General features: G+C 41.0%; 1 protein-coding gene across 3 annotated transcripts in view; it reads right to left on the bottom strand.

Annotated features, from left to right (window-relative positions):
- LOC122864437 (POU domain, class 2, transcription factor 2) overlaps window positions 1–27781 on the bottom strand; it is a 77960-nt gene that overhangs the window by 4240 nt on the left and 45939 nt on the right. Inside the window, exons 2-16 of one of the 3 annotated variants that reach the window (XM_044171850.1) lie at window positions 16812–16877; window positions 16531–16559; window positions 15710–15766; window positions 13768–13893; window positions 12320–12592; window positions 11951–12065; window positions 11578–11669; window positions 10351–10611; window positions 10109–10250; window positions 9567–9715; window positions 8354–8551; window positions 8163–8211; window positions 7379–7526; window positions 6346–6419; window positions 3190–4177 (exon numbers count right to left, since the gene is read on the bottom strand). In XM_044171850.1, the coding sequence (XP_044027785.1) occupies window positions 3795–4177; window positions 6346–6419; window positions 7379–7526; window positions 8163–8211; window positions 8354–8551; window positions 9567–9715; window positions 10109–10250; window positions 10351–10611; window positions 11578–11669; window positions 11951–12065; window positions 12320–12592; window positions 13768–13893; window positions 15710–15766; window positions 16531–16559; window positions 16812–16877 (2162 nt within the window). In that variant the 3' untranslated portion in view covers window positions 3190–3794. Of the gene's footprint in view, window positions 1–3189; window positions 4178–6345; window positions 6420–7378; window positions 7527–8162; window positions 8212–8353; window positions 8552–9566; window positions 9716–10108; window positions 10251–10350; window positions 10612–11577; window positions 11670–11950; window positions 12066–12319; window positions 12593–13767; window positions 13894–15709; window positions 15767–16530; window positions 16560–16811; window positions 16878–27781 lie in introns of those variants that run through there. The other 2 variants (XM_044171851.1, XM_044171852.1) reach the window with 2 other exon arrangements.

The raw sequence follows: 27781 nt of genomic DNA, 5'->3' as shown, positions 1-27781 counted from the left end.
CAGTTAAATTGTGGCATAACTATCAAATGGCTGAAGATATGTTGAGGAAGTGATAAATATAAATTTTACTAATACTGGAACAACAAATTTAAACGTTACAAATTTGGTGCTTTTATACAAAGTGAATGATTTTATGCTATTCAACTACGCTAGTTGGGATTTGTAGAGCATATTGTTTTGGTATGTCTCTTCCCCTTAAAATTAATGCGAAACAGACATTTAAAAGCCTGTCTGCAAAATAAATCCCCGGATTCCCCTACATGGGTGGAGATCTTAACCCCCCCAATGTTCAAGCCAAAGTTACACCCTTGGTCACATAACTTGTGAATATGTGCTGCTCTCAACTTCCTTACACTAAACAAGTGACGTGATGTTAAGGTGACGGATTACCAGTGTCAAGTATCTTTTAAGTTTCAGTAAATTGATTTTCATTCATGCTGTAATGAATAGAAACCAGTGGCTGCTGGTAAAGTATGAAAAACAATACAAAGCAAAACAACACATATGGCATAATTGGACAAGAATTGGCAGTTTGATAATTAATGTATGTAATTTGTAAGCAATTATTAGCTGATGGACTAAAGTCATTGAACTTTCCTTCACTGGTTGCTTTAAAACGCAGCTCTAAGTGGCCAGAAGGTTTTACGTATTAACTTCTCACTCTGTAAAGAAACATCTGTTAAAAGGTATGAATGACAGCTACTGTACAGTCAAGCTTCAGAAGCCGACTGTAAATAATAAAAAGTGAAAGTTATCTGATCATAAATAAACTAAAAACTAAATCTGTGCATTGTTTACAAGGTGACAAATGGGTTGAAAAAGCTGCTTTGGGTTTCACTTTTGGAGTTGATTTTTTTGGAGTTTCTATTAGAAATGATCTGCATCCCTGCACTCCAAGCGGCAGGAGAGAAAGTTGGAGACGTTAAGTATGATGGGAAAACTGTGTGAAAATGGGTCCAGGTTGAAAATGACCACAGTTTTGCCTTTAACTGTCTAAAATAAGCAGAGTGATATTATTTTGTCCAACATGTTTATGTGACAGAAAGAGTGTGTTGTGTGTTTTACAGTTTGGTTTGTATGCAAGAGAATTACCTTTATACCGACACATGCTCACACAAGCACACACACACACATGCACGTATACACACACACTCACACACGTACACACAAGCGCACCCACTTCAGCTGAGCCACTCGTATGACTTGTGCATTGGTTTGGTTGTTCTATTTGGTTTGGTTGTATGTCTAAAAAGTTTTGTTTTGGTTTTCAGTTTTGGCTTTTTCACAACATTCTGGATCAACTAAAAAACATTTTTTTTGTATCTTGGAAGCTACATTTTCACAGTTATTTCCAACCATAAACAAAAATAAAAACCAAGAGCACAACTGAAGAGACAAGAAGATATGAAAATAGGCAACACGTCGCCAAAACCCACCACCTCCCCGCCCCTCCCCTCCCTCCCTCCTTCCCGCCGCATAATAAGTAGAAAGCAATGAGACAAATCCATACATCATTAACAGACACACTATGGAAAGCAAAAACAAAAATATATATATTCTCAAAGTCAGTTTGTTGAGGTTATTTCATATTTTATCCATCCATGAAAAAGAAAGTGAGAACAAAGCCGAGGTCGCTGGCAGAGGGAGGGAGGGAACGATTTCTGTCTGTCAATACAAGAACAGCAATCACAGCTAAAGACGAACAGACAGACAGGGCCTTACTCCCCCCTTTTCTCCCCTCGTCCTCCCCCTCTTTGTTTGTATTTGGTTTAGTTACGGTTCAGTCACTCATACATAACTAGTAGCAGTAGTATTAGCTTTTGGTTTTGGGTTACTTTTTGGTTTTTTGGTCTGCCGCTTCGAGCGCACCTCCTCCTGCTCCTCTTCCTTCTTCTCCTCCTCCTCTTCTTCTTCTTGCTTTCCCCTACAGCTTTTCATAAGTTTTGCTCCTCTGCTCCTGACCGCTTCTCCTTCTCCTCCTCTTCTTCTTCTCCTCTTTTTTTTGGACCTTTGATCTGATCTTTGGAGACAAAGGAGAGGGGCAGATGGGAGGGAGGGATGGAGGGCAGGGGTTTGGGGGCAGTAAGAGGAACGCCGGTGCTTCACCTCTTTCTTTTGTTCTTTTTTTTGGTTTGGACTCTTTCTTATGCTTGTAGTGTGTATGTGTGTGTGTTTTTTCCCTTTGACACTGCTGAGGTTTTGTCTGGACACTCGTCTCCCGGGCGAATCCAGAGACAATGCTGCCAGAGGCAATGCTTTGGTATCCAAGAGTGACTGTCTGGTGGTAGATGAGCAGTCTGGAAGATGACATGATGATGGTATGGGTGTGTATGGGGTGAAACTAAATAAAAGAAGGCAAATAATGCTGAAAAAATCCCGAGACTGTTCACATCTGCCTGTGGCTTGTGTGTATTCTCTTTGTAGGCAGTATAAATACTGTTGACTGTATATACTTCGGTTTGAGCAAACTTTAAAGATAACAATGAGAATATTGATAATGATAATCATGATGATAATGGTGATGAAAATCTTGAAATGTTCTTTTTGAACAGAACATTAAGATTGAAATAATCCCAAAGAATCATTGTGGACCTTTTAAATTGACAATAACAGCTAAACAACCAAATAATTGACCAATATATTAATTTTTACCTGGGCCGACCATACATGTCAACATGTATGGTCGGTTTTATCCTATTTATGTGCCAGAAGGGTGGGTTTTGCCACAGAGGAGGATTTAATGCTCAGGCATTCACAGGATGCAGACTTTTTAAAGTTATTTTTATCTACAGTATGTATGGATTGGCATCTTACCTGATGCTATAGTAGTTATAGTAGTAAACCCCACCTGTCTGCCACTCCAGGCTGGATAAAACAAACACTGCCTGTTCTAATGTAAGGTAGGTTCACACTGTAAAGCTGTAAAGAGAGAGGTAGGTAGATATCCTGCATGTGGGATCAGCTGTAAAAGATTAAACTTACGCATTTGGCAAGAAATTCCATAAAGAGCGATGAATACAAAATAATAGAAAAATAGATGATTTGTAAATCTTTAACTGAAAATGGGAACAATGGAAATCCTGACTGAAATGGAAAATGTTTGGCATGACATAGAATGGAGTACTGAACTGATCCTAGACAGGTCAGAATGCAGAAGTCTTTTTGAACTAAAGCTTTTCTCTCCGTTTGTTGTTTTTTTGTCTTTTTGTCTTTTTTGGTTTTCAGTTTTTGGTATTTGGAGATTTTGGTTTTCATCTTTGTAAGTGTGTCTTTCTCGTCTCGCATCTTTTCTTTTTTAAATTTGGTTGCAACCACATGGCCTTCCCAGCTTGTTAAACAAGTCTTTTATTTTTGCCTCCCATTACTCACACACAGTTTTGCTTCTCATCCCTGCCCTCAGCGAGTTTATTTTTTCTCCAGCCAATAAAAAGCATGGTGTTCGTTTCCTGATGCCAAGCAAAAACACTCCTCAATGCCACCTCTCCAGCTGTAGATCATTATTTGGTTTCAAATTTCCCCCTCTGTTCTGCAGTTCTCTCTATCCTCTCCATCCTCCCTCTCTCTTTGCTTCCTCCCCTCATCCATCTGTGTGTATTTTTGGCTTCAGAAGACTTCAGCGGGGAGACAGAGAAAGAGAGAGACGAAATCAGAGATGGATCAGACAGAGAGATGGCTTTGGTTGAAAGGCGAGGTTGTAAATTTAGATTTTTAAAGCTCCTTTAACGCTCTGTTTCCTCCTCTTCCTCCTCCTCCTCGTCCTCCTCTGATAGAATACTTTGGCTGTCAGTCAGGGATCACTCGGCCATGGCCCCTCCCAGGGGCGGCGGCGAGGCTTCGCTGAAGGAACAGAAAGAGGCAGGACTTGAACAAGGAGATGCGGACTCCTCGGGGCATGAGGTTGGGCTCATGAGGCCGCTGACGCCGTGGGACGGAGATTGGGAGAAGGAGGGCCTTGGGCCGAATCCCCCTCCACTGTTGCCACTGACCAGTCCTATGGCAGGCGTGGAGGCTGTGGCCATGGAGCCGGTCACCATGGGGAGGAGGGTGGGGCGATTGAGGAAGAGGGAGGAGCGGAGGGAAGGGGGGACAGTAGGACCCCCAGGTCCGCCCAGAAGCATGTGACCCGCTCCCCCCTCGAGGCTGGAGATGGGCAGCTGACCGCTGCTGGCTGCCAGTGCTGGTAGGGATGGAAAAGAGGAAGACGAGGGCGGAGAGGGAAGGAGGAAGATGGAAAGAGAGATAAGAAAAAGGTTGAGAAGAAAAGGGGAGGAGGAGAAGGAAAAGATAAAGAGAAGGAACTCAAGAGAAAGCAAAGCGATAAAATAGAAAAAGAAAATTGATGAATACAAAGTGACAAATGATGGAGAGAGGTAGAAAAAGAGCAGGACAAACGTAGATGTGGTGGCAGAGAATATAGAGGGCAGAAATGGGACACAACATAAATGGAGAAAGAACAGAAGAAGAGAAAGATGGAGAGAGTGATTAATGGAGGCAGAGGACAAAAAGGAGAAAATTTGAAGAAAAGCAAGCAGAGCGGATGAGAAAAGAGAAAGATGTAGAGGATATAAAAAGACAGGAAGTACAGAGAAGTCAGTGAACACATCAGTAACAGGAAACATTTCAAACCTGTATGGTGGAGATGATGAGGAAAGACTGCAGAGTGAGTGGACTTTTTACAAAATTTGACAGCTTTAAACATACAAAGTGGCAAACAGCTTTCATACACTGTCTCACCTATAGCATAAAAATAAATTACTGACAGGCACGTATAAATGATTAAAGGGTTGGTTCACCCAAGTCACAGCGAAACAATTTTCAAACGAATATCAGAATATTTTTGGTGGTACAAAGTAGGTCCTTTCAAAACTGTTGACAAATTGTTCTGTGGATTAATGGGAACACTAATCCTGGAAAGACACACCGTTACTGAATTTGTTTAAATTACATTTTTCAATGCTGTGAGCGCTACAGACAAAACTCTATTCAATGTCTTTGTATTGGGGTGGAGGCAGAAGTCTCACAGACAGAAATCTCAAAGTCTGCAGATAAAACCAAAACTATCTGCATGGACAGAATATGTTTTCTTTTTATAATTCGGGTGAAATGATCCTTTAGAAATGGATATGTTTCTATTTATATTTGGAGGTGATGAATACTCAACCCTACAATGCAAGGAGACAAATGACAGTCAGCAAAGGATGACGATGGACACGGTTATTTATCTACACATGCACAGAAACCTGCACACTCGTCTACATGATGAGGCAATGGATTGAGCTGGATGCTTGTGAAAGTGTGAAAATGAACACCTGTATCATAAAACCATAAGTATCATAAAACCATAAAAAAATGTAATATTAATAAAAAATAAATCAACAGTAGGTGGCACACTGTTTATAGAAAAACAATTAGTGACCTAAAGAGGTTTATTTTAGATATTATAAGACAAGACGAGAAATAACACCCCAACACTGAAAAGCATCGTGTACTTTTCTGCAAATGGCAGAATAACCCGTCTATCAGTCAGAACTCCACTGTAACAGAGAGTGGCACCTGCCGACTTCTGAATTTCAGTGTAATAGTCAACACTTTTATCCATTACAGCACCATGAGTGTAAACATTCATAGCGTGTGCAGCCCCAGAGGGATTCAAACCAGAAATCCTTTAACGTCAACACTTAATTTCAACCCCCTCTTTTCACAGAGGCTCTTCTTTCTTCTCTCCTTCAGCCTATAACTCTATCAGAGCCGGCAGTGCCAGAGCTGCAGTTTCCATAACAGACTGTATCCTTCTCATCAACACATGGCCTGGAGGAGGCCGGCTCTGAATGACGCTGAACAGAGTGAGAGAAAAGGGGGAAGGTCTGAATCGGCGCTATAACTGAGATGGACCACTTGACGGATTCAAAGCTGAGCTCAACGAACCTTATTTGTGATGCTTAATTGATTTGGCAGCAGATCATCTCTTTCAAAAAGGGGAATTTTGAGAGGAAACTAGTTATTTAGCCAACAGGCCTTGATATTGAGAGGGAGGGGATTGTGCCTGTTCAACTGTTTACTGTAAACTGACTTGGCCTCCTAAGCTTTGCCATAAGGGGCTCTTGTCACTTTTTGATAATAGCAGGCTATTGTATGGGAATCAAATTGAATCTTTCACCATACTGAGCGATTCAAAAAGTTTGTGCTGAAGAGGAGAAGTGTGGCTGCAAGGAAATTCATTTTGGACAGAATGGATGAAGGGTGAAATGGGAAGTGGTCTTTAGAAATGGAGACTCATGAAGACTCGCTGGGCTGGAGGGGACAGTCTGCATGCACCAACACACACATGCACTCATGCACACACACCTTGCATGGTAGCCAGGGGATTGCTGCCAATGAGGGCCTGGTTCATCCCTGTGCTTACTCCCATCATTGTGTTCCTGAAATGTCGATGGATCGCAAATGCACACACACACGCGCGCACGAACATTCACACATGTAGAGAAACAGTAGGCAGGTTAAGAGATATAAACCCAACGTACTTATCAGTGATGCCAACCTGAAGGCTTCAGTCTCTTGTATTTTCGTCTGCATGCCTTAGCTTGTTCACATGTCTCAATGTGTGAGAACATGCAGAATTGCAGTCAAACTGGTGTGGCGGCAGTCTGACATACCTTCAACATACCTGTTTTCATTACAGGTGGTGGAGTGTTGACGGTTTCACTCATTCAAAAACTCTCAAATATGGATGGTTTAAGAATGTAATTAAATTAAAAAACAAACCTGTAAAAAGTATTATTTCATATTTCTGTTTTCATACAGAAGAGTAAATGAGACTTTTTTTTCATTTGGAAAGAAAACATGTTTCGCTGTTTTTATCTAGGGCTGCAACTAATGACTAATTTTATTATCGGTTAATCTGTTGATTAATTGCTAAATTGATTAATGGCCTAGTTTATAAAATGTGAAAAAACGTGAAGAGAATCCAACACAAGTTTCAACTTCAGGTGATGTATTCAAATTTCTGGCTTTATCCGACCAACAGCTCAAAATCCAAATAAATTAATTTTACAATGATACAAAACAAATAAAAGCAGATATTTCTAAACTAAATTGTTGTGGACAAATTTTCTGTTGATACACTAATTGTTTCTGCTGTACTTCCACTCATCTTGTTACTCCAATGGCAAAAAGCAAATGAGCACAAGTAAATACTTTAAAGAACAAGTGTATTGTTATATGATATATGATAAATGTTGAGTCTCAGTTGTATCATGTTATGATGAAAAGAGAACAAATATATTCCAACTGTCTTAGATGAAAACTGCACTGACTGAAGATAAGATACCCACCATGTTTTTTTTAATTTTTTTTAATTTACCACGACATAAACACTCACCCAGTGTTGAGCCCGTGGCCCCCGATGCTGGGAGGGGCGGGGCTGGCTGTGCAATGAGGGGGCGGAGTCACAGCAGAAGAGGTGGGGCCTACTGCAGCAGAGCTGACGGGAGTCATGGGGCAGGATGCTGAAGGTGACGAACTGGCGGCTGAGGGGAAGAGAAGAAGAGGGATATTGATGTCATGTAGAGGGTTTGTTGTCACTGTACGGATGAGTTACAGCGTTATTACTAAATAAACACTTTGGTGACACGGTTTTTCATCAACAGTCAGGATCCTGAGCTTTTTTAGCATCTTCTTGAACTATAGACTGGAGAGAGAAGTTTGCGACTGGAAAGTATTAGCCTCGGCTCAACGGGCCAATAAATTTCCAGCTGTGTTTGTTACCTGTCAGGCCATCTGTCATATCTGTGAAGCCTGGGATAACTCACACTCTAGCCAAGGTCTATAAATCATGAGGACGAGTTATGACTCATGGAGGTAAACAGCTCAAGATGGGATCTGTGCTTCCATGTTGTTGTCAACAAAACATCATTGTTTTCTATTTCAATCTTTCTCTCAAAGAATCATTTTTAAAAAAGTGATGATTCCTCAGTGTTTCATCAAACCAGCGAAAGGCTCCGACAATACAGAAATATCAACTTCTTCCAAATAATGTCAGGACCAGTTTAATCTTCCCGTGACCGACCTTAGGGTTCCAAAAACACAATTGAGAAGCGCTGCTCTAACATTTAATTATTTATTGATGAGACTCTACACAGGCACAAACAGTAATTACAGCTGACCTGTTGTGCTGAGGCTGGTGGTGACCTGGGACAGGCCCTGACTCGATATCTGGAGAGGGAGAGAAGGAAAGAGAAATTAGGAAATATTTCCATCCATCTCTGAAATAAATATCAGGCCAACTTCTGAAATGACACAATAAAGTGTTAGAGTAAGAGTAGTAAAGGGCTAGTGGATTCATGGTGGACTGTACCATGTGCGGGCTGTAGCAGGAGGCTTTGTGCGACACAACAGGCGAGGTCTGGCTGGGCAGGGGAGGGGTGGTGCTGCTGGAGGGGTTGATGCGTTTCTCTTTCTGCCTGCGGTTGCAGAACCAAACACGAATCACCTCCTTCTCCATGTTGAGCTGCTCCGCCATGAGCAGGATCTCCTCCGAGGTAGGCTTCTGGTTCTGAGGAGGAAAACATCAGACTGATGAGTAAATAGACAGATGAGTAGTTACTGAAACCAATGTAGGCTTCTGTCGGACAACGAGTGATCATATTTGCTTAACCCTTAAATCATACCTCGGGTCTTTAGCGACCCGGGACTATATTACACCCTAAACAGCCTAATTTATTAATTTCAGTCAGTTAAGCACTTAACTCCCTAGTATTCCTCAAACTATTTGTTTTAACAATCTTCTGGTGTCAAATGTCAAAAATGATAAAAAAGCAATTTTTAAAAAAATCAATGTTTTTCTCTAAAAGGTTTATAGAGTCGCTAGAGACCCGAGGTATGTAATATTTTTTATTCATGGTAAACTGGATGCAAGTGTTAGCAAGTAGTTTTCCTGGCCAAATTTCCAACTTGTGAAACCAGAAGATCTCACAAGCAACAGACTTTCCTGGAAAACCTTGGCCTTCAGCTGTTGTGGCCGTGGCTGGAGAAAAGGAAAGAGGTTCCACAACTTCCAAAAGCTGATGGATGCTCTAAAAGTCTTTGGTTTGTCCAGAAACAGAATTGCCACATCTGTCCATCCACACTGGACAACAAAACAGTGGAGCAGTGCGCACAACCATGTTGTAATGACCACAAGCAAGTGACTGGGATTTGTGATTACTGTGCTGACAAAATTAGGTAGATGTCAGTCTATGAGAAGTTACAGTAGGCTGTGTAAGATAGTGCAGTATAAAGATGAAATATAACACGCTATGCTGACAAATATTAATGAATTTTAAAAAAACTAAACATTCTATAAATTATTGTAAAAATTTCATAAATGACAAAAATATATATTTTGTGTGTTTGTTACTGTTTATAATACATTCTAAAAAATTTACAAGCAATGTGATTTCAATATATGGCGTAATCTGCATTATGTAAGTGCCGGACTGCTGATGTTTTTATGCTTTTGTGTCACTCTCCCTGTGCAGACTGGACAGATACAGTTTTCAATATACTTGGTAAATTAGTCAGTCTCCTACCGTGTGGAAGTTGCGCTCTAAAGCCACTCGCACGTTGGTCTCGATGCTGGTACGTTTCTTCCTACGTCGGCCGGGTAGACCCTCGATGCCCAACATGGGGGAGGAGATAGAAGATGGGCTGGGCAGCATGCTGTCTACTGCCATGGTTTCTGTCAGAGAGAGAGATAGAGAGAGGTAGAGAGAGAAAGAACAAAAAAGAGACAGAGACATGAGACATGCAGACCAACACAGAAAAAAGCAAGCAGTGAAGACATGACATCAGAACTGTTACTTCTTCACATTCTGTTGATAAGGTTAGTAATTTTTTGAACGTTTTAAACTAAAATTCTGGCCAAATCTTACATATTGTCCCTTTAAGTTTTACTGGTCATTTCTAAAACTCTGAAGTCATGCAAAATGAATAATTGCAGGGAACAAACTGCTTTCTTGACGTTGCTTTTTTGGAAAAAGCTCAGGCTAGTTTCAGATGGAATGGATGACAGACAAGTGTCTGCTGTCAACCAGGTTAAGGACACCTGCTCTGATAAGTTTTGGAAGTTTACCTGCATCACCCAGCCACTTCTCAAGCAGTGGTTTCAGCTTGCACATGTTCTTAAAGCTCAGGTTGAGTGCTTCAAATCGGGAGATGGTGGTCTGGCTAAAGTCGTTGCCATACAGTTTGCCCATAGCCACGCCAACGTCTCCCTGACAGAGACAGATAAACAGTGTCAGAAATGGGAGACTCCCACACACACACACACACACACACCCTACTGTCCACCTTCCTCTTATCTCTGTCCTTTACCTGGGTGAATCCCAGCTTGATGCGTCGTTGTTTGAAGGTGCGGGCAAACTGTTCCAGCTCTTCCAGGTCGCTGGGCTCTTCCCCCATGTGACCCCCGTGACCTCCAGGAGTCAAGCCGGACGCCAAGGAGGAAGCCATAGCACTGCTGGACGCAGAGGTGACTCCTACAGACGTCACAACCCCAACACCGCTGCTGCCAGTGGCAACTATAGAGCCGCTGCTGCTGCTTCCACTGACCACAACATCACCGCTCTTCTCCCTCTGTAATGTCAGGAAGACAGACAAGTAAATAAACAAAACATACATGTGTGCTTTATTCAAATGACCTTACACAATATTTATGTGCAGAGGTTGAGCATGTGAGGCCCAAGAAATTAAATGAATCTTGCAAGTGTTAGTACTATGGTCTCCCGCTAAATTATACTGCCAAGGCACTGAAAAACATGTATATGTATTTTCACTTTCCAGGAATTAAAAATAAATAATCAGCTGGGAAACATGCATAAAAACAATAATTTGACCCTGGGTGCCTTGACAAATTATACAGTTTTGACAGACATCATGCATAAAAAATGCCCACATGCCCATCCTTTATTCTAAACAGGAGAAAAATACTCTGATTTTAATATTTGGAAATAGAGTTTAACCTCGGCCTGCCGCCTGGTCAGCTGACAATAAGAAGACATACATAATACGTCAAAGCAGGAATTTGACCCTGCGAGCTTTGGGAGTATCAACTAATTGACCAGACATCATGCATGATATCTGCTGCTACACGCCTCATTTACATTCATCGACTCACTGCAGAAAATACAAGAACAATACACGGCAAGGAACACTTGCCGTTGGGTTTGACATGACTTCATCACAGTATAATGAAAAATCTTGACGGCCCTCGGATGTGTGAGGATGCATTCATGCATTATGTTATAGAAGATAAAGGCTGAGGACACAAGGTGAGCTGTTTGACTTGCGTGTGAATATATCAAGATTCAAGATCCTCATTGGAAACTGCGTCTATTATAAAAAGAACCTGCAATGGAATGTATTTTGTATTAAGCAGCTACCTCAACATTTTTCCTGGCAAAAAGGCAAACAGATTGTTGTAGCAGAGATCAGTCTGACAGATGCCCTGTAGTGCAGAGATTCAACATCTATTTGGTTTGCATGAATCTAACAAATCCCACTTGTTGTGTAGTTAAAGAGTCACATAAAGAGATTTTATACCTGTGCTTGGAGTCCCAGGCGAGGTGGGGTTGTCAGTAGTCCCCCTGGGCTCTGCTGAGGTAGCTGGATCAGATTTGGTGTTGAGAGCAAACCTGTGAAAGAAAGAACAACCAATTAACAAATCAAACAATCAATTGACCAATCAATCAAATTATTAAATTAATTAACCAGTAAAGCAAATTAGGTAAGGAACAAAAAATGCTGAAATGCTACACCAAGAAAATTGGCTTAAATGATGTATGCTTTACTTTTGATTAAAAACAAGGTATTTACTGAATTATTTGTGGTTTAAATTCTTCTTTTGTAGTTGTAAGTGTGTATTTTGTTGTAATTATCAGAACTGAAGACCAGAAGTTTCCTAAGTTGACCTCACCCTGCTGTGGCTGCTGTGCCTGTGCTGGCTGAGACAGGAGGAACTGGGCAGGAGACTGGAGAGGATGACCTGGCATCAAAACCAGCTGCTGGAGCTGCAGCAGCTGCTGGATGTCCTGCAACAAAAACACAAACATGTTTCAATATACAGCACAAATAAACTAGACTTAAAGGTAATCTCTGCTGCACAGTGACAACCTAACAGAAAAGTCAATTAATCAATTAATAAAGTGATGGCCAAAGATTTGAAAAAGTGACAAAAGTGGCACTCAGAAACAACATACTTTACTTCAAATAAAGAAGTCGTCTAATATGAAGGCAATTCAGTAAAAAGGTACATACTGTTCATTAAAGCACTGGCTGTTCATACCTGGGCTGTGAGTTGGATTGGCTGTGACAGGGCCAACTGCGGTGGCGGGGCTTGGACAGTTTGCTCCTGTTTGGTTGGCTGTTGCTGCTGCTGTTGGGATTGTGATTGGTTCTGCTGCTGCTGCTGATGTTGCTGGTTTGCTTGTTGCTGCGCGGCGGCGTGGGCAGCGTGAGCAGCGTGGGCGGCGTTTGACTGCTGAACGGCGGCTGCCAGGAGCTGAGCCTGAGCCTGTTGGAGGAGGAGCTGCTGCTGAGCAGGGAGGAGAGCGGCAAGCTGGTGGGGAAAGCAGGAGGAGGAGGAATGGGAAGAATGGGGCGATGGCAATGAGGAGGGAGAGAAATGAGGACAGTGAAAGGCAAATGAGATGAAGATGTAAACATGCAGAAAGGAGTGGAAAAGGGAATGAAAGGAGAGGTGAAGGAAAAGTCGAAGAAAAGTGAAGACAAGTCCGGAGAGAGAACAAAGAGCAGTGTGAGCTAAGCATTCCAGGACCAGAGGTGTAGGTCAATCTTTTAGCAGACAGTAAAAGCATGCCAGAGCAAGACAAGCAAGAAAAGCCATCCACTTAACCTAAAGAACAGTTAGCTTACGTAATTCACTCAACTGCAAATGCTGTACCCCGGAAGATCTTACTACATGTTGTGCAAGTGTTTTCTTGTCCTTCAGGGCAGTTATGTACTTACACTGAATATTTTCCTGTGCGCCATGACAGTTGTCACAACATTACTCTGACCTTAACATTATAAACTAAATAATGGCACGTTCACACACACACACACACACACACACACACACACACACACACACACACACACACACACATGCATGTTTGGAGCTGCTTAGATTGGAGCATATTCATGGAGAATTTAATTCTGAAGTTTGGTTTATTTTACCAGGTGAGAGCCATGCTAAATTGTTGATACAAACTAACTGAAATGATCAGAAATGCAAGATTTTAGACACAGATGAGGACATCTTGTAGCCAGCAGTTCATCCTTTTTGAAATCCTAGAGCATTAAAATGAGCTGAGGGCAAACAGGAATCTGGACTGAGTCCACTGTGCTTGGCTAAAATTTCAAGTGAGAGTGGGACTGGGACTGTTTTGACAGGTCATCAAAACTGTCAAATAAACAATGTGGCTACATGAAACTTTTGCTTAAAATCAGTGCTTCACTTGCAATTGAGTAGAGCGAACACAATTTTTTTTAACTTCAAATCAGATTAAAGAAAATGCCTTGTGCTATATTTCCAAAGCAATTTTCTTATAAAGTCCAGAAAAGCATCATTGACACACACAGAAAAAATAAACTGAGGGGAACGGTCCTGCCTTGAAATCAACTAGATTTTGGAAGTCAGTTGCCATGTCGGCAAAAACAAATTGAAAAAACATTTTTAATAATTTCTGAACACAATTTACTGTGTATGTGTGTGTGTGTGTGTTGTCTCACCCCTGCTAGCTGACTGCCAGCCAGCATCAGCTGTGTGTGGTGGTGTTGGGCCTGTTGCTGTTGTTGGGAGGGAGGTGCAGGAGGAGCAACGCTATGGGTCATCTCAGAGCTCTCCTCGCTCTTTCCCTAAAGAACGCAAACACAAACTTTCAGTTAGCAAGTATCTTTTTTAACTTTTTTAACAGCATTATTCCAAGGAAGGCAACATGCTGCATCAAATTCACACAGTAACACAAACACTCACAGATCTTGAAGCTGACAAGTACAGCCATTGTCGTCTAATGCTGACAATCTGACTTTTTAGATTGTTGTTTTGCTGGCGCTCCACCCCAGCCAAAGGTTTTCAAATCTCATACTCATTCTAATAACATTAGAATATATGAGAAATTATACTGAACTTGCACAAAATCAGACTGCTGTTAAATGCGATGCTGAAAGAAAATGTTACAGACATTCAACTCCAGATGGCAGGGTTAACCATGAAATACGTTACTCTGTTTTTACAGTCTTTGTGTACACAGCCATATGAGTGCACTAATCCTCTTGAAAATCCTGCAAGTGTGTCCCTGAAATCATTCTTCTTATAATTGAGAGGACGAGGTAGACCAGAAACACAACTAATTGTGTGACTGTGTTGAAGCGAGAGGCAGCAAACGTAAATGACTGCATTTTACGTAACTATGAGGACATGTCAATCAACTTGTGCATACACTTCAAAGCCAGCGTAACACACAATTTTTGTAGCCATTTTGCACATGCAAACATACCACTCTAAACTTAATGTCTAGTATATTTCTGCCTTCATTCTCTGCATTTCGCTTTCTCCCACATGCAGACTCAGGTCTTGAAACACAGAGAGAGATTGATGCCTATCCAACAAATATTGAATAAGTCCCGACTGTCAGCAGCTGCATAATTATAAGTGCTGCACAGCTAAAGTTTATGACACACTCTCACGAACGTTCACGGAGCCAGGGAACAGGTTTCTCAGGATGTAGAAGCACGAGAAGACAAACCAGATTGTGCAGTTGAAAAGAAAAAAGACAAAGTCAAAGATACTGAGACTTAGATACATCAGTACCTTTGACTTTGAACTCGGGCCTCCCTTAACTGCTGCTAACCCCTGATTCACAGGATGAAGTGTTTACCGGTCATCTGTCCATAAGAATGAGTCAATCGTCCTCGTTTTCATGGTGTCAGAAACATTCCAAAGCTGCTGACCTCTGACCTCTAGCTGTCGTTACCTGCTCACAGCCCTGTCATTACCCATCCATCACCGCTGCACTGTGCTGCATCTTTACGTCTATCGCTCACCATCACCTCATTCCCATCCTTTTTTCTTTCTGCTTTTTCTCTCGGGTCTCTTTGATTCTCAGTAAGGTGGGTGCGGACAAAGATGACGAAGCATGATTTGCATTTACAGTGGAGCCTACAAGAGTCTCACCCTGGGCACTGAAGCCAAAAAACACAGCACAGATGCATTCATGCCCCCCTACACACACTTACAGACACACACACCAACAGTACATGTTCACACACAAGAACACCATGTCTACAAAAACCCACACCTATGCAGGCATTGTTATTTTCAAAGCATACACAAAAACACATGAACAGTTTTATTATGAAATCTGTATCCTGACACCAAAAATAATATCTACAAAAAAATTCTCAAACAATATTTGAAACATGAAATCAGCAGAATTATAAGCAAACATCTTAAGTTGACTACATACAGAAGTCAGTACAGGAAAGTGATTTTAAGGATATAAAAATAATTACTCATAACTTACATAAAGGTTTGACTTTATACAGGTTTTTGGTATTGAAGCTGCTGACAGCCAATATTTATGAGATGTTATTAGCTGGAATTGATCAAAAGAACACACACACACACACACACACACATGCACACACACACTGCTTGTCTGAACTGGCTCACCTTGGTGCCAGTCGGTGTGGGAGAGAGGCTGAAGGGGCTGGCTTTCATTGGTTGGACCTGTTGCAAAAAATGGTAAAAATTAAATCACACACATTCACAACATCAGTATCATGCAATGACAGATTCAGATGACACACCGCCCTGCAATCTGTGTCAACATGCTCCCAGTGAATCACAGTTACAGTTACTCTCACCCTACAGTGGATTGTTTAGAGGGGTGGGGTGTAAATGGCCTGATACCGCAATCAATTATTCAAACATCAACAACAGACAGAAGAAAACATCAAGTCACTGACACTGCTTGGTTAAAATTTGAACAAAAGTGGAGATCCACATGAAACCAAAATAACCGTTGAGACATGTGGATGGAGTTCCCAAAGATTCTGTGAGTTAATTTAGTTTAATAAAGAGTTAATTTGCTCAATATGACAGGAAATAGATAAGTTTCCTTAAAACACTGCTACTGTATGGGAAGGGCTCTATCAAGTTAACAATCATGTAGCATGATTTCAGAAAGCATAGTGTTTAATACCCATTTAATATCAAGCCACCCTAATACAATAAGATAAGAGATAAGATTTTATTGTGATGATTTGATACAGATATTGTTGCTGTGATAATTTATTTAAATACTTATATTTACCGCATTGTTATAATTTACAGTCAAAATAACCAAGCGAGACAAAAAGCAAACTTTAAAAAACACAGTGCCACACTTATTTTATTCATCATGACTCTTTTAATGACTATAGCTAAACTAAATGCAATAGAATGTTTAGTGTTTTTGGCATCAGTGTTAAGAATAAAAGTAAAAAACCAACCTGGTCATCAGGGCTGTTTCTGTCAGAGTCTGAAACGCAGAGGGAACGTTTATTAGACTGTGTGTGTGTGTGTGTGTGTGTGTGTGTTCAGTAGGTCGTATAAACCGCACATTTCCGATGACTTAAAAGATGTAACATTCACTAAAAAACATGAGAAAAAACTGCTCTCAGACACAGATTAATTCATGTTTCATTAAAATATGATGATTGAACATGTGTAAATAAAATGTAATTATTATTCATATCATGAAATATGTATATGTGTGTGTTTGTGTGTATACCTGAACTGTCCCCTGGATAATCAGCACCAGGCTTCTCCTCCTCTGCTGCTTTAGACATCCTGATATCTGCAAGAAACACACACACATCAGAAAGGGGCATGGAAAATACATAGAGGTATATAATACTATGCTACATGGTTAGAAAAGCAGAGGTTTGTTGTTTTCAAATTCCTCGTGGGTGGGAAAAAACACACTCAACAACTACCGACCAGGTGCCCTTAAAACATGACCACCGTACTGTATGTCACGAGCAGAAGACTGTGGACACGTTGTGTGACACACACACACACACACACACACACACACACACACACACTAATGCTAATAAATCCGACAATATCAGGAGGACAGACAGACAGACAGACGTCCTGTTTGTCTGTTTGTATTGAATGCCGCATCATTTTTATCACAAAAGCACTGAAAGCACTACTTGTGTTACTGACTGAAAAATTAGGAATATTGAATAAAATGCAAATCAAAAAAATAACTTAGTTGATATTTGTTAACTTTCATATTTGCAATAATACAATTTTAATAATCATAACTTAATTCGAAATATTCATATATATATGAATATGAATATTTCAAATGCATTTGTGGTTGGCCTATAGTTGTGCAGTAATATATTTAATAATTTCATATTCCATTCAATTTGGCCACACATTTAAATAATAGGAAAAAACTACCTCTTAACAACTGGTTACAGAAAAAAACTGCACTCCAGAGTCTGAATACAACTATTTTACCACTTATTTTTTCAATGAGAATCATTTGAAATATGAGTTTTAACATTTTAGTCAAATCTAGTAATTATTGTGTGAAAAGAAAATTGATAAAATTTCCAGCAGAGATCTTAAACTACAGAAACAGTCAAAAAAAAAAAAAATCAAATCTTTACACTCTATGCCTGTCCTTGCACTCATTACCATCCCTCCTGCTCTGCTGCTTGTTCTCCGTCACCATTCAGATATACAAACAAGGGAACGCACAATGACTGCTTTCTGAACGAGAGGTAAGATCTACAGCACACACAGAGGGAGCAAATTTTGGTATGACTGCAAAAAATAATTGCATGAAATAACTATTTGAAAAAGTGTGCTCATACTGAGTTGCTGTATCTTTGACAAGAAAAAGTGGAAATGGAATGGTGTTGCTATTGTCCTGTGATAACCTTGTTACCTAGTATCGGTGATGAAACCCTATGAAAGATTGGCTGGATAAAATCAGGAAAAATGTTCGTCTTAGTTCCTGAAAACTTCAGTTTTGGAAGATATAGTTCAGTTTATTTACTCTGCAGTGATGACGTGAGACTTTTAAAAATGACTCCTGCTGATAATTTCATCCTGTTTTCATTAAACATGACCTGTAAACAACCAAGAGAAAATCCTGTTAAGCAAAAACTTACTTGACCAAGAAAACTGATGATACCATACTCTAATTTACCTCTTTAAATGTAAACTTTATTGACTCAGGATGAGGAACTGGGATTAAGAATCAGCTTTTTATGGCAGATAGCCTAACTACCCTCTTCTGTTTGTGGTGACTTCTGGGATTGCTGAAGTAATTGGTCCAGGAACGACGACGCCAGAGGAACTGCTTACCTGAGCACCAGACATTACTCAGCACCACCGCCGCCACCATCTGGGATAAAACACTCCTTCACCCCCTGCGCTACGCTGTTAACTTCTGTCTGTCTTGTGCTTTTATAACTCATTTTCCCTCTTCAGCTCAGGACTTTTGCAACAATCGGCTCATCTGTGGCACCAGCTCGACAAGAAAAGAGACATCTCGATAAAAACGTGGCGGGGAGGAAATTAAAAGTTGAGCTATGAGAAATAATCACAAGTAATAAAATAATCAAAGTATGCCTGATAAAACACAGCTAACATCCTCTACCCTGCCCCTATTCTTCCTTGCTATAATTATAACTACAGGTTCCATCCCGCTGCTTCACTGCTTCCTTTATACCCTATGGAGGACAAACACACACACACACACACACTCACACACACACACACACACCCTGAAAGCCCACATTTTGTGTATGATATGGGAAATATGTGATACAAGGAAAGAATGAATACTTGAAAACAAAAGAACAACAGAAGGACTTACTGGAAATTATATACAGTATAAGCCTGGTGTGTGTTTGTGTGTGTGGTAATCTTATCGCCAGGGTCACAGACAAGTTAAAGGTGTGATGAAAGGAGGTGGACAGCAAGGAAGGAGGGAGAATAAAGGACTAGGGGAAAGAAAGACAAAGAGAAAGAGAGGGAAAAAGAACAAGATGGAGCGATGGAAGGCTGCACTGAGAAAATGTTGAATCTGAGCAAAATAGGGGAAGATCAAAAATAAGAAAAGGGGAAAGTGAAAGAAAAAAGATGACAGAAGGAAGATAAAAAATGTAGTGTTTTGCAGTTGGACACTGAACATATATGCAAACTTTATCAAACATTTGTGTTTACTCTTTTTCAGTTTGGTGACTTTATTCTTTTTTATTCTCTATAATAATTCACATTAATGTCAACCTCAACCTACATGGTCATTTCCCACCAAAGTTAGGTATTAAAAGGTAAAAGGTGAGAATTGTTCTTTGGTCATTTTGAGTACAAAGTAGCCAATTATGTTTTTATTCATTGATTTGTTTTGTGTTATATGTCAAAAGCTTTTTCTTCCATCAAAGAACATCATGGAAATAAACGTATGTAAGTCTCTGAGATTAATGAGATCAACCATTTTTGTAATGAAAAGGCAAATACATTGTCTTCAAAGACTGAGGGAGCCCTCTGTTGGAGGGTTACAGTTACATAACACAACCAGATGGTGGCAGCACCCTCCTGGAAATGCTGAGCCAGAAGTGTGTGTGTGTGTGTGTATGTGCACTGTACCAAACACCATACACAGTAATAAGTCATCTGATTCCTTTCTGTGAAAAAACTATCTTTTGTATTCAGAAATAAATAGTTCTGAGGGTGCAAAAGTCTGCAGTCACAGGTATATGGGGAAATAACTGAAGAGCCTGAAACATGATCTCAAAACTAAAACTGGAATAAAATTCTCTAAACACAAATTTCTCAGATGTAAAGATGCCCCAAAGATGCAGAAACATTTTACAAACACATTTTAAGTTACATTAACTATATCAGGTCCTCCTTGGTTACAAACAATTTACTTCTGCGACCTTCAGCAACAAATCATCTTCTTTATTAGGCCATTACTTGCTGGCACCAAAAACATCAAAAATCCAAGCTGACGCTGACATCAATTTTCCTCCATACTGAATTAACTAAGCTATATTTTACACACACACCTCAATGTTGTTATTCAGTACTGCATGTACAGTTTTACTGACCTTATAAATTAGTGTCTGTTGCAACATTCAACTAAAATATTAAGTGATAAATAAATTAGTCCGCTGTAAAAAATATTTCTATTATTCTATTATCATGTCACTACTACTACCACCATCAGTGATACTAGTACTAGTAGCACCAACATAGATCTACTGTCACCAGTACTGCTGCTGCTACTCTTACTACTGTTGCAGTTTCTAGTGTGTCATGCACCAAAAGGTGCCCAGACCGCTTACAAGACAATAACATAGTGAGAGTGAAAGAACAAACATAGTACACCTCCATACATGTCAATGTCCGACTAAATATGAACACATTCCTGCTCCTTAGACGTTACAGCTATAAACCACAATTTACATCTGAAGAATAGACTGTGCCTTTAACACATCAAACATAAAGCGCCCTCCTACGCTGTTGGTAGGCATCTAACACAAACTGAGCTATGTGAAACACTGAAGTTTATATTCTACATACAGTCTACATATTACAAGTACTAATATAGTGCTGATACTACTATGACTACTACGCCCGTTAGTATTGTTACTACTATACTACACTATACTACTCACCAATACAAGTGCAGCTATTGTAAACACTACCACTTGCACAAACCTTTCAAAACACACTATTTAAAAATACAATTTACTAAAACGCTGGATTCATTTCATTCAAACATGGGGTTAAATGTAATACACTCCACTTCAAACACACACACACACACACACACACACACACACACACACACACACACACACACACACACACACACATTTATTATTCCAGGCTTCTATATCCTCTCAGCATATGAAGGGAGGGACCCCATAAAATCATTTTATCATCCCACTCCCCCTCCATCTCTCCTTCCCCATAACGCCTCAACTGCCCCTAACCCCTCTGGCCATGGGGCCTTTCAACCCCCACCGACCCACCCCATCCATCCCAACCACCTCATATATGCTAACAAATCAAACACACCAAACCCCCAAATGTCACAGATGTCCAGTACACATGAAGTTATATTTTCTTTGATCAGGTTTTACATTTTACATGCACATTTCTGCATCTACAAATGTGTGTTTCCCCACAACAAACCTTCTACCATCTGCTGAACGTCACAGAAAACATCACTGAGACGTCACGATTCTTTAATTTGGACAATTTCTATATTTTGATCAAGTCAATTTCAGTCAATTTTTTTTTGTAAAATTTACTGACCACCGTCCCAACACACTCCTCCACCCCGGGGCAGTTTGACAGCAGCCACTTGGATTCAAGGCAGAACCCCCCCACCCACCGTCCTTACTCATCTTATCAGTAGCATAGATAGCAGAGAGAGAGAGAGAGAGAGAGAGAGAGAGAGAGAGAGAGAGAGAGAGAGAGAGAGAGGGAGGCCACTGGGCAGATGATGTATCTGTCTTCTGGGGTTGACATGGCCTGCCTGCCTGCCTGTGTGTGTGTGTGTGTGTGTGTGTGTGTGTGTGTGTTAGAGGGGGAAAAGAGGGGGTTGCAGGGTCACTGTCAGGGAATTAGAAAAGGGGGAATGAGTGAGGGGGGGTAGGATGGCTGGAGGGGTCCTAAACTCGCCCCCATCGTCCTTTTTGCCCACCCACCCCGCCTCGGTCACGGCTGTCAGGGGCCGGTGACAGACGGCGCGTGGGTTTCTCTGTGTGTGTATGTTTGAGGGGGGTAGCCTGCACTGTTTGGCGTGTGGATGTCAGAGGTCAGGCACATGGTCTCGGCCACCTCGTGCCTCGCAGTGACACACACACACACACACACACACACACACACACAGACACACACAAACAAGCTGCCTGCTGCCTGCCTTTTCCACCTGTCCCCTGTCACATTCACTACCAAACAAACACAGACGCTGCATCAACGAGCAAATCTGCAACTGTTGTAATGAGAAGATATTTAAAATCAGCTATGAAATGGAAAAAAGAAACAAAACTAAGAAGGGGTAAAAGCTGCAGTGAGCTATTTGTCATTTAATTTAAAAAAATGGTCTAACACACAGTTACAGCCTAAAAGAGAAACCCTGCTTTTTTTTTTTTAATCAGTTATCACAATAATAAGCTTATTTTCTAATGTTCTGCATTATGTTTAGGGCTGCAACTAACGATTATTTATATTATTGATTAATTTGCCGATTATTTTCTCGATTAATCGTTTAGTCTATAAAATGTAAAACAAATTGTGAAAAAAATGCCCTTTATAATTTCTCGACGCCCACGGTGATGCCTTCAATTTGCTTGTTTTGTCCGACCAAAAGTCAAATCTTAAAGATATTCAATTTACTGTCATATGTGACAAAGAAAAGCAGCAAATCCTGACAGTTGAGAAGCTGAAACCAGAGAATATTTGGCATTTTTACTTGAAAAATTACGATTAATTGATTATCAATTTCCTCTCTTCCTCTTCTCCCTCAGCTTTAACATGGCCATCTCAATTGAACTTCTCTCTAACCTTCCTCCTTCCATCCAGACCCCTCTACCTGGGTTTCCTTCCCTTAATTCCTCCATTCCCACCTCCCTCTCTCTGTCAAATTTAATCTCTTAACATCTTGTCTCTCTCTCTCTCTCGGTCCTCGCATCACATCCTCACCATGAGACCTGTAGTTTTTTGTATTCTCTTTCATACATTTGGGTTTTGTACAAACATTTGCTGAGCTGCTCCTGGAACAGATAAACACATTGGTGGAGATAATTCTCATTAGGTGGACCATATTTTTGTCCAAGAGAGCTTCAGGCAAACTTAAGGTTCAAGCAGACTGGTAACTAGCTCACCTAGACACCTAGGTTGTTGTGGCTACACCACAGTAGGAGCAAACCTCTGCCTGGTCTCATAAAGTCTCATGAAATAATGAGTCTTTACAATACAAATAACTCACTATGTACATAAGAAAACCAGAACTGAGTGTGCTGAGGTTGGGTGGTATTTACATTTTCAGTAAAAGTTCTTATTTAACCAAAACCTCACCCCAAGCTTTACTAAAATATTGTTTACATGTGTTGATAAAACAACTTCATGTTACTGTCCAATTGTGGAAAGATATTCTTTATGCAATGTTCAGTGTGTACTTTGTCAATATGTATCAGAACTATTTTATGTTAAAGCTGCAGACTAAATTAAACTGATAATCTTCACATTACTCTTAAATTTTGGTTTTATTATAAGAGTTGCTAAGAGTCTGCTTCCTAACATTAGCCTCTTCTTGTTTTACGACAGGCTTTTTTTTACTGCTTCAGTCTGATGTTACTTTGCCAGATTAACTGTGGTTCTGTCATTAAGCTTCAAAATCCACCAAAAATAGATTACTTCTGTCTCAGAGTAATGTTTGTATAACTAAAACTCTAATTTGTCTCCCTCTCTCCCTCTGTGTCTTTATTTCTCTTTCACTTCATCCCTTCATCCCTTCTACATTTCTTCCTCTCTCTGTATCTACCTTCCTCCCCGTCTCCTTCAGTAGTGGTCAGCTGCAGCGGTCATGGCACCACTGGACAGCGCTCTGCTAGCACAGGACACACAGACTCGTTGCCAGGCAACAGCAATGAAAGATCACTGTGTGTGCGCGTGTCGACATGTGTGCACAAGTGTATGTGTGTGCATGTCTGCTACTCACATGTTTGTGTGTGTACCTGTGAGAGTGTTAATCATTAAAAATAAACATGTTTCCCTGCCTGTAGCTGAGGCTTCGGTGTGAGGCAAACAAAGTGCTGCATGCTAATGTCTCCACTGATGTTTACACTTTAACAACAGTATTAAAGGATTATTCTGGCTTTTCCCCCCAGGAGATATTCACATCATGGTTGTCTGATAAGAAAACCAGAATGAAATCACAATTGACATTAATTCAAAATGACTAAACATTACAGTTTTACAGCTGGCAAAGCTAAAAGATTATGATGAATAAGGATATTTCAGTTTCAATAGGTTGTCAAGAATGTATTCCATGGTTACAGGTTTATATCAATACATAAGAAAAACAGTTTTTTTCAAAACAGTGTTCTCTACAGAAATACCAACTACTTCCTGTTTAAAGGCCTAATATCTCCAGAATCTGTATGAACCAAAGACACAGAAAAAATGTAAATTTCAGTACACCCGTGCAGGCTTTACTAACACTGATCTGAAAGATAATACTCTTGCTGAGGAGTCGATACTTTTCACAAGTGACTTGTTTCATGCATCTATATACTGAGCAGGCTGCATTGTAACTGCCTCTCGACAGTGAATGAGTAACATTGTGTGTAGACATTGGTTCGTTTGTGATTTGTGTAGGAGAGTGTTTGTATGAGTTTATGCACAACTGTGCTTGTTTTGTGCACACATGAACCTTGCATGTGTGCGTGAGTCAGAGACAGAGAGTGATTACATGAGTGTGTGTTTATGAGCATATGTGAACGTGCACGAGGGCGAGAGCTTTCCGAATATGTCTCTAGAGTGTTTATTATATCCGATACAGTACCTCTTTCTCGCACCACATATTTCTGTGCCGATCGATTCTTCTGACTCCCGACAAGACAATAATCGCACCACCCTCCCTCTCTCCTTCTCTCCACCATTATTACTACCCTCCCCAAGGAGCACAACGCAAGGATGGAGGGATGGAAACAGAGAAATAAAGAGAGGGAGGACAAGGGGAAGGAGGAAATGGCCACAGTGTGTTACTTCCTTTTCCAGAATCCCTGCACTGGGGCGTAAAGATGGAGGGAGAAAATTAGTGGATGAGGGAGGAAGAGGGGGGAGGATACTGGGAGATGGAAACAAATGAGCAAGAAAGATGAAGACAACGAGCAGATGCTGAAAATTTAGGGAATTTCGGGGGATAATGGTGGAGGCTGGGAGACATGACAGAGATGGTTTCAAAGAGAGAAAACAAGGGGAGTAAAGAGTCAGAAAAAGGCAAGGGGAGTGAAGGAGAGAACGGAAGGAGGATGGTGATGGGACAGAAGAGAAGACACATAAGATGAGGGAGGAAAAACAAATGAGGAAAGAAGATGAAAAAATAAATACACTGGTAAATGACAAACAGGCAACAAGATTTTTGGGATAATGGCTGAAGGTGGAAAAAAATAACGAGGTGTGCTGCAAAAGAGAATTAGAGGACAAAATCCCCCCCAAAAAGCGAGGCATGGGCGGATAGGAAGAGCAGGAGTGAGTGAGTAGAGGGATGCTTGGACAGTAAGTGAGGAACAGAGCAGAGCCGGAAAGGAAATAAATGAGCAAAGACGAACAAAAAGAGAAATAAGCGGCCAAAGATTTACAACATGGGTGATGATGGCAATGAGAGAATAAAAATCGAAGATGAATGAAGTGAAAAGAAAAAGAATAAACTGAAAAAAGAAATAAAATAGACATGCATGGAGCAAAGTAAACTGCAGTGTGACAGAGCATCCTCACAGGAAATAGCAGGAAGGAAAAGATAGTGACAATTGGACTAACAAAGACACACAGCCTCGCCTTGATGGTGTGTGTGAGTGATTGGATGAGGAGGGAGGGGGCAGATTGTGTGCAACACAGTCAATGATAAAATGAACGGACAGAGTGGACAGAAAGATGACCACAAAACGAGACGTCAGGGTTTAAAAAAGAAAAGAAAAAAAGGTCAGATAAAAGCCTCCGAGACATGAAACGTACATTGTGAAATCCCAGTTTCATGTCCGAACTAACCTGGATGTATCATCGCTGTTACTGTTATATGGTGGGCGTGTGTTCTGGTAGCAATTTGTAACAGAAAAAGACTCATGGATAAAACCATAATAATAATTCCTCCTAAACTCAACTTACAAAGTGCAAGGAAAATGTATTGTGCTGTCCTGAAAAAGACAAAATTTGAAAAGACCTACTAAATCCTTTAATAGCTTTGACATTGATGAAAATGTTTTAAATGTGTGTAGTATGTGCCACATTTTTGTCTCAAAACAGAAATAAATCAGATTAAAATAATATTAGAAAACGAAAAATAGAGACAGACCGGTTTTCAGTCTTATATGGAGTCCAGATCCTTCAGTACTAATTCTGAGTCAAAATCCTGCAACCTCCTTTTCAGCTTGACCACCACTTTTATTCAATGGGGGCTGAAAGGATCTCATAAGTCCAGGGAAGGCAGAATTTTCTCCACCCATAGAAGATCACATTATCCTTCAATTTGGAGTTATGAGGTTGTCATGTGGGATATTTATGTTCAGACAATTTGGATTCGGGGTGAAAATCCCAGTACTGTGTCTGAACCCCCCCCCCCCTAAAATCAAGCCTTTTCTTTGTTTTTATGACACCTATAATTCTGATTCAGGATCTGATCTTGTATCTTTGCCAGCTTTGATAACCTACGCAGCTCCACAAGTGCAAACAAATTAACGAATGAATCAATGACTGAATGAGGTATGTGGAAACCAGCCCGCCGTCCTCTCCTCCAGCCATGGATGCCCGGTGATCTATGGTGCATGCTGCGAGCAGTTAGTTGGTTAGGTTTACAGGTTTATCGATTGGACTCGACTTAAATTGGCTCCCAATTAAACAGAGCGCTTATTTGACCTCTTTACCCCTTTCTGTCCTCTCCTTTTCTGTCCTGTTAAATATCCCCCCTACCTCCATCTCCCCCCATCCTCCTATTCTCCCCACCTCCCTCGCACCAAGCTCCTCTCCATCGACACATCCATCTCTCGCACAGTGTAATACCTCTAGTCCCTTCCCCCCTTCATCTATGGCCATCACCCCATCCCCATTCTCTGTTACCAGCACCTACCCCCTCTATTTAAAGCCCTCTCTCTCTCTATCACTGTAGAGCACTGCATTCTGTCGCTCTCGCCGTCTTTTTCCCATCTTTGCCCAGATCTGATCTTTGCTCTGTTTCTCTCTTAGACTTTCTCTCAGTCAATCCATCAATCTCTCGTTAAATAACAACGATGAATTATTAAGTGTATTTATTCAAACAGCATTAATTATAAAATACAGGCAGCTTGTCAGTCTATTCGCTTTGGCTGAGGCCGACGCCAACACGATGGGGAGGGAAAAGAAGAAGAAGAGGGAGTATTGGGAGGTAAAGGAAAGGTGGAGGGTGAGGTGGTTTGTGGTTAGGGTTGGAAATGGGGGAGAGAAAAAGAAGAGGGAGGTGAAAAGGGGGGTTAGGAAATTGGTGTGGCTAGCGGAACAGCTCCCCTCCCTCCACACCACCCCATACCTCCTCACCCTCCCTCCCCCCCTTCCCTTCCCTGCTCTGCTTTGTATTCTGCGGAGATGACAGGGGGAAAGCTTTATTGCTCTGAGTTTGTATCGATCGGGGCCCTGCAGAGGGGGTAGCCAGACCAGCGCACACTGGAGGCCCTTTCGCAGAGGCAGTTGACTGCTGCCTATAGCCCCCGCCTCGCCCCACCCGCCCCACCACGCACCAGCCAAACATACCCTTCCCTCTTCTTTCATTCTACCTCCTTCTTTTTCTCTCACTTTTAAAATTGCAGGCTCCTTTTCTTGTTTTGAGAGGTCAAGAGACGAAGCGCGGCGGCTTTTATTTACCTGTGCGCAACATCAACGCACCCGAACACAGAAAGCCTCGCACCGGCAAGAGCGAAGCGTAAATGAGAGTGAATGAAAACATGATCTCTCGCGCAAAAG

Source organism: Siniperca chuatsi, linkage group LG17 (assembly GCF_020085105.1).
Source record: "Siniperca chuatsi isolate FFG_IHB_CAS linkage group LG17, ASM2008510v1, whole genome shotgun sequence".
Lineage (NCBI taxonomy): Eukaryota > Metazoa > Chordata > Actinopteri > Centrarchiformes > Sinipercidae > Siniperca > Siniperca chuatsi.
Note: the sequence above shows the minus strand (reverse complement) of the source record. Positions and strands in the feature narration are given on the sequence as shown.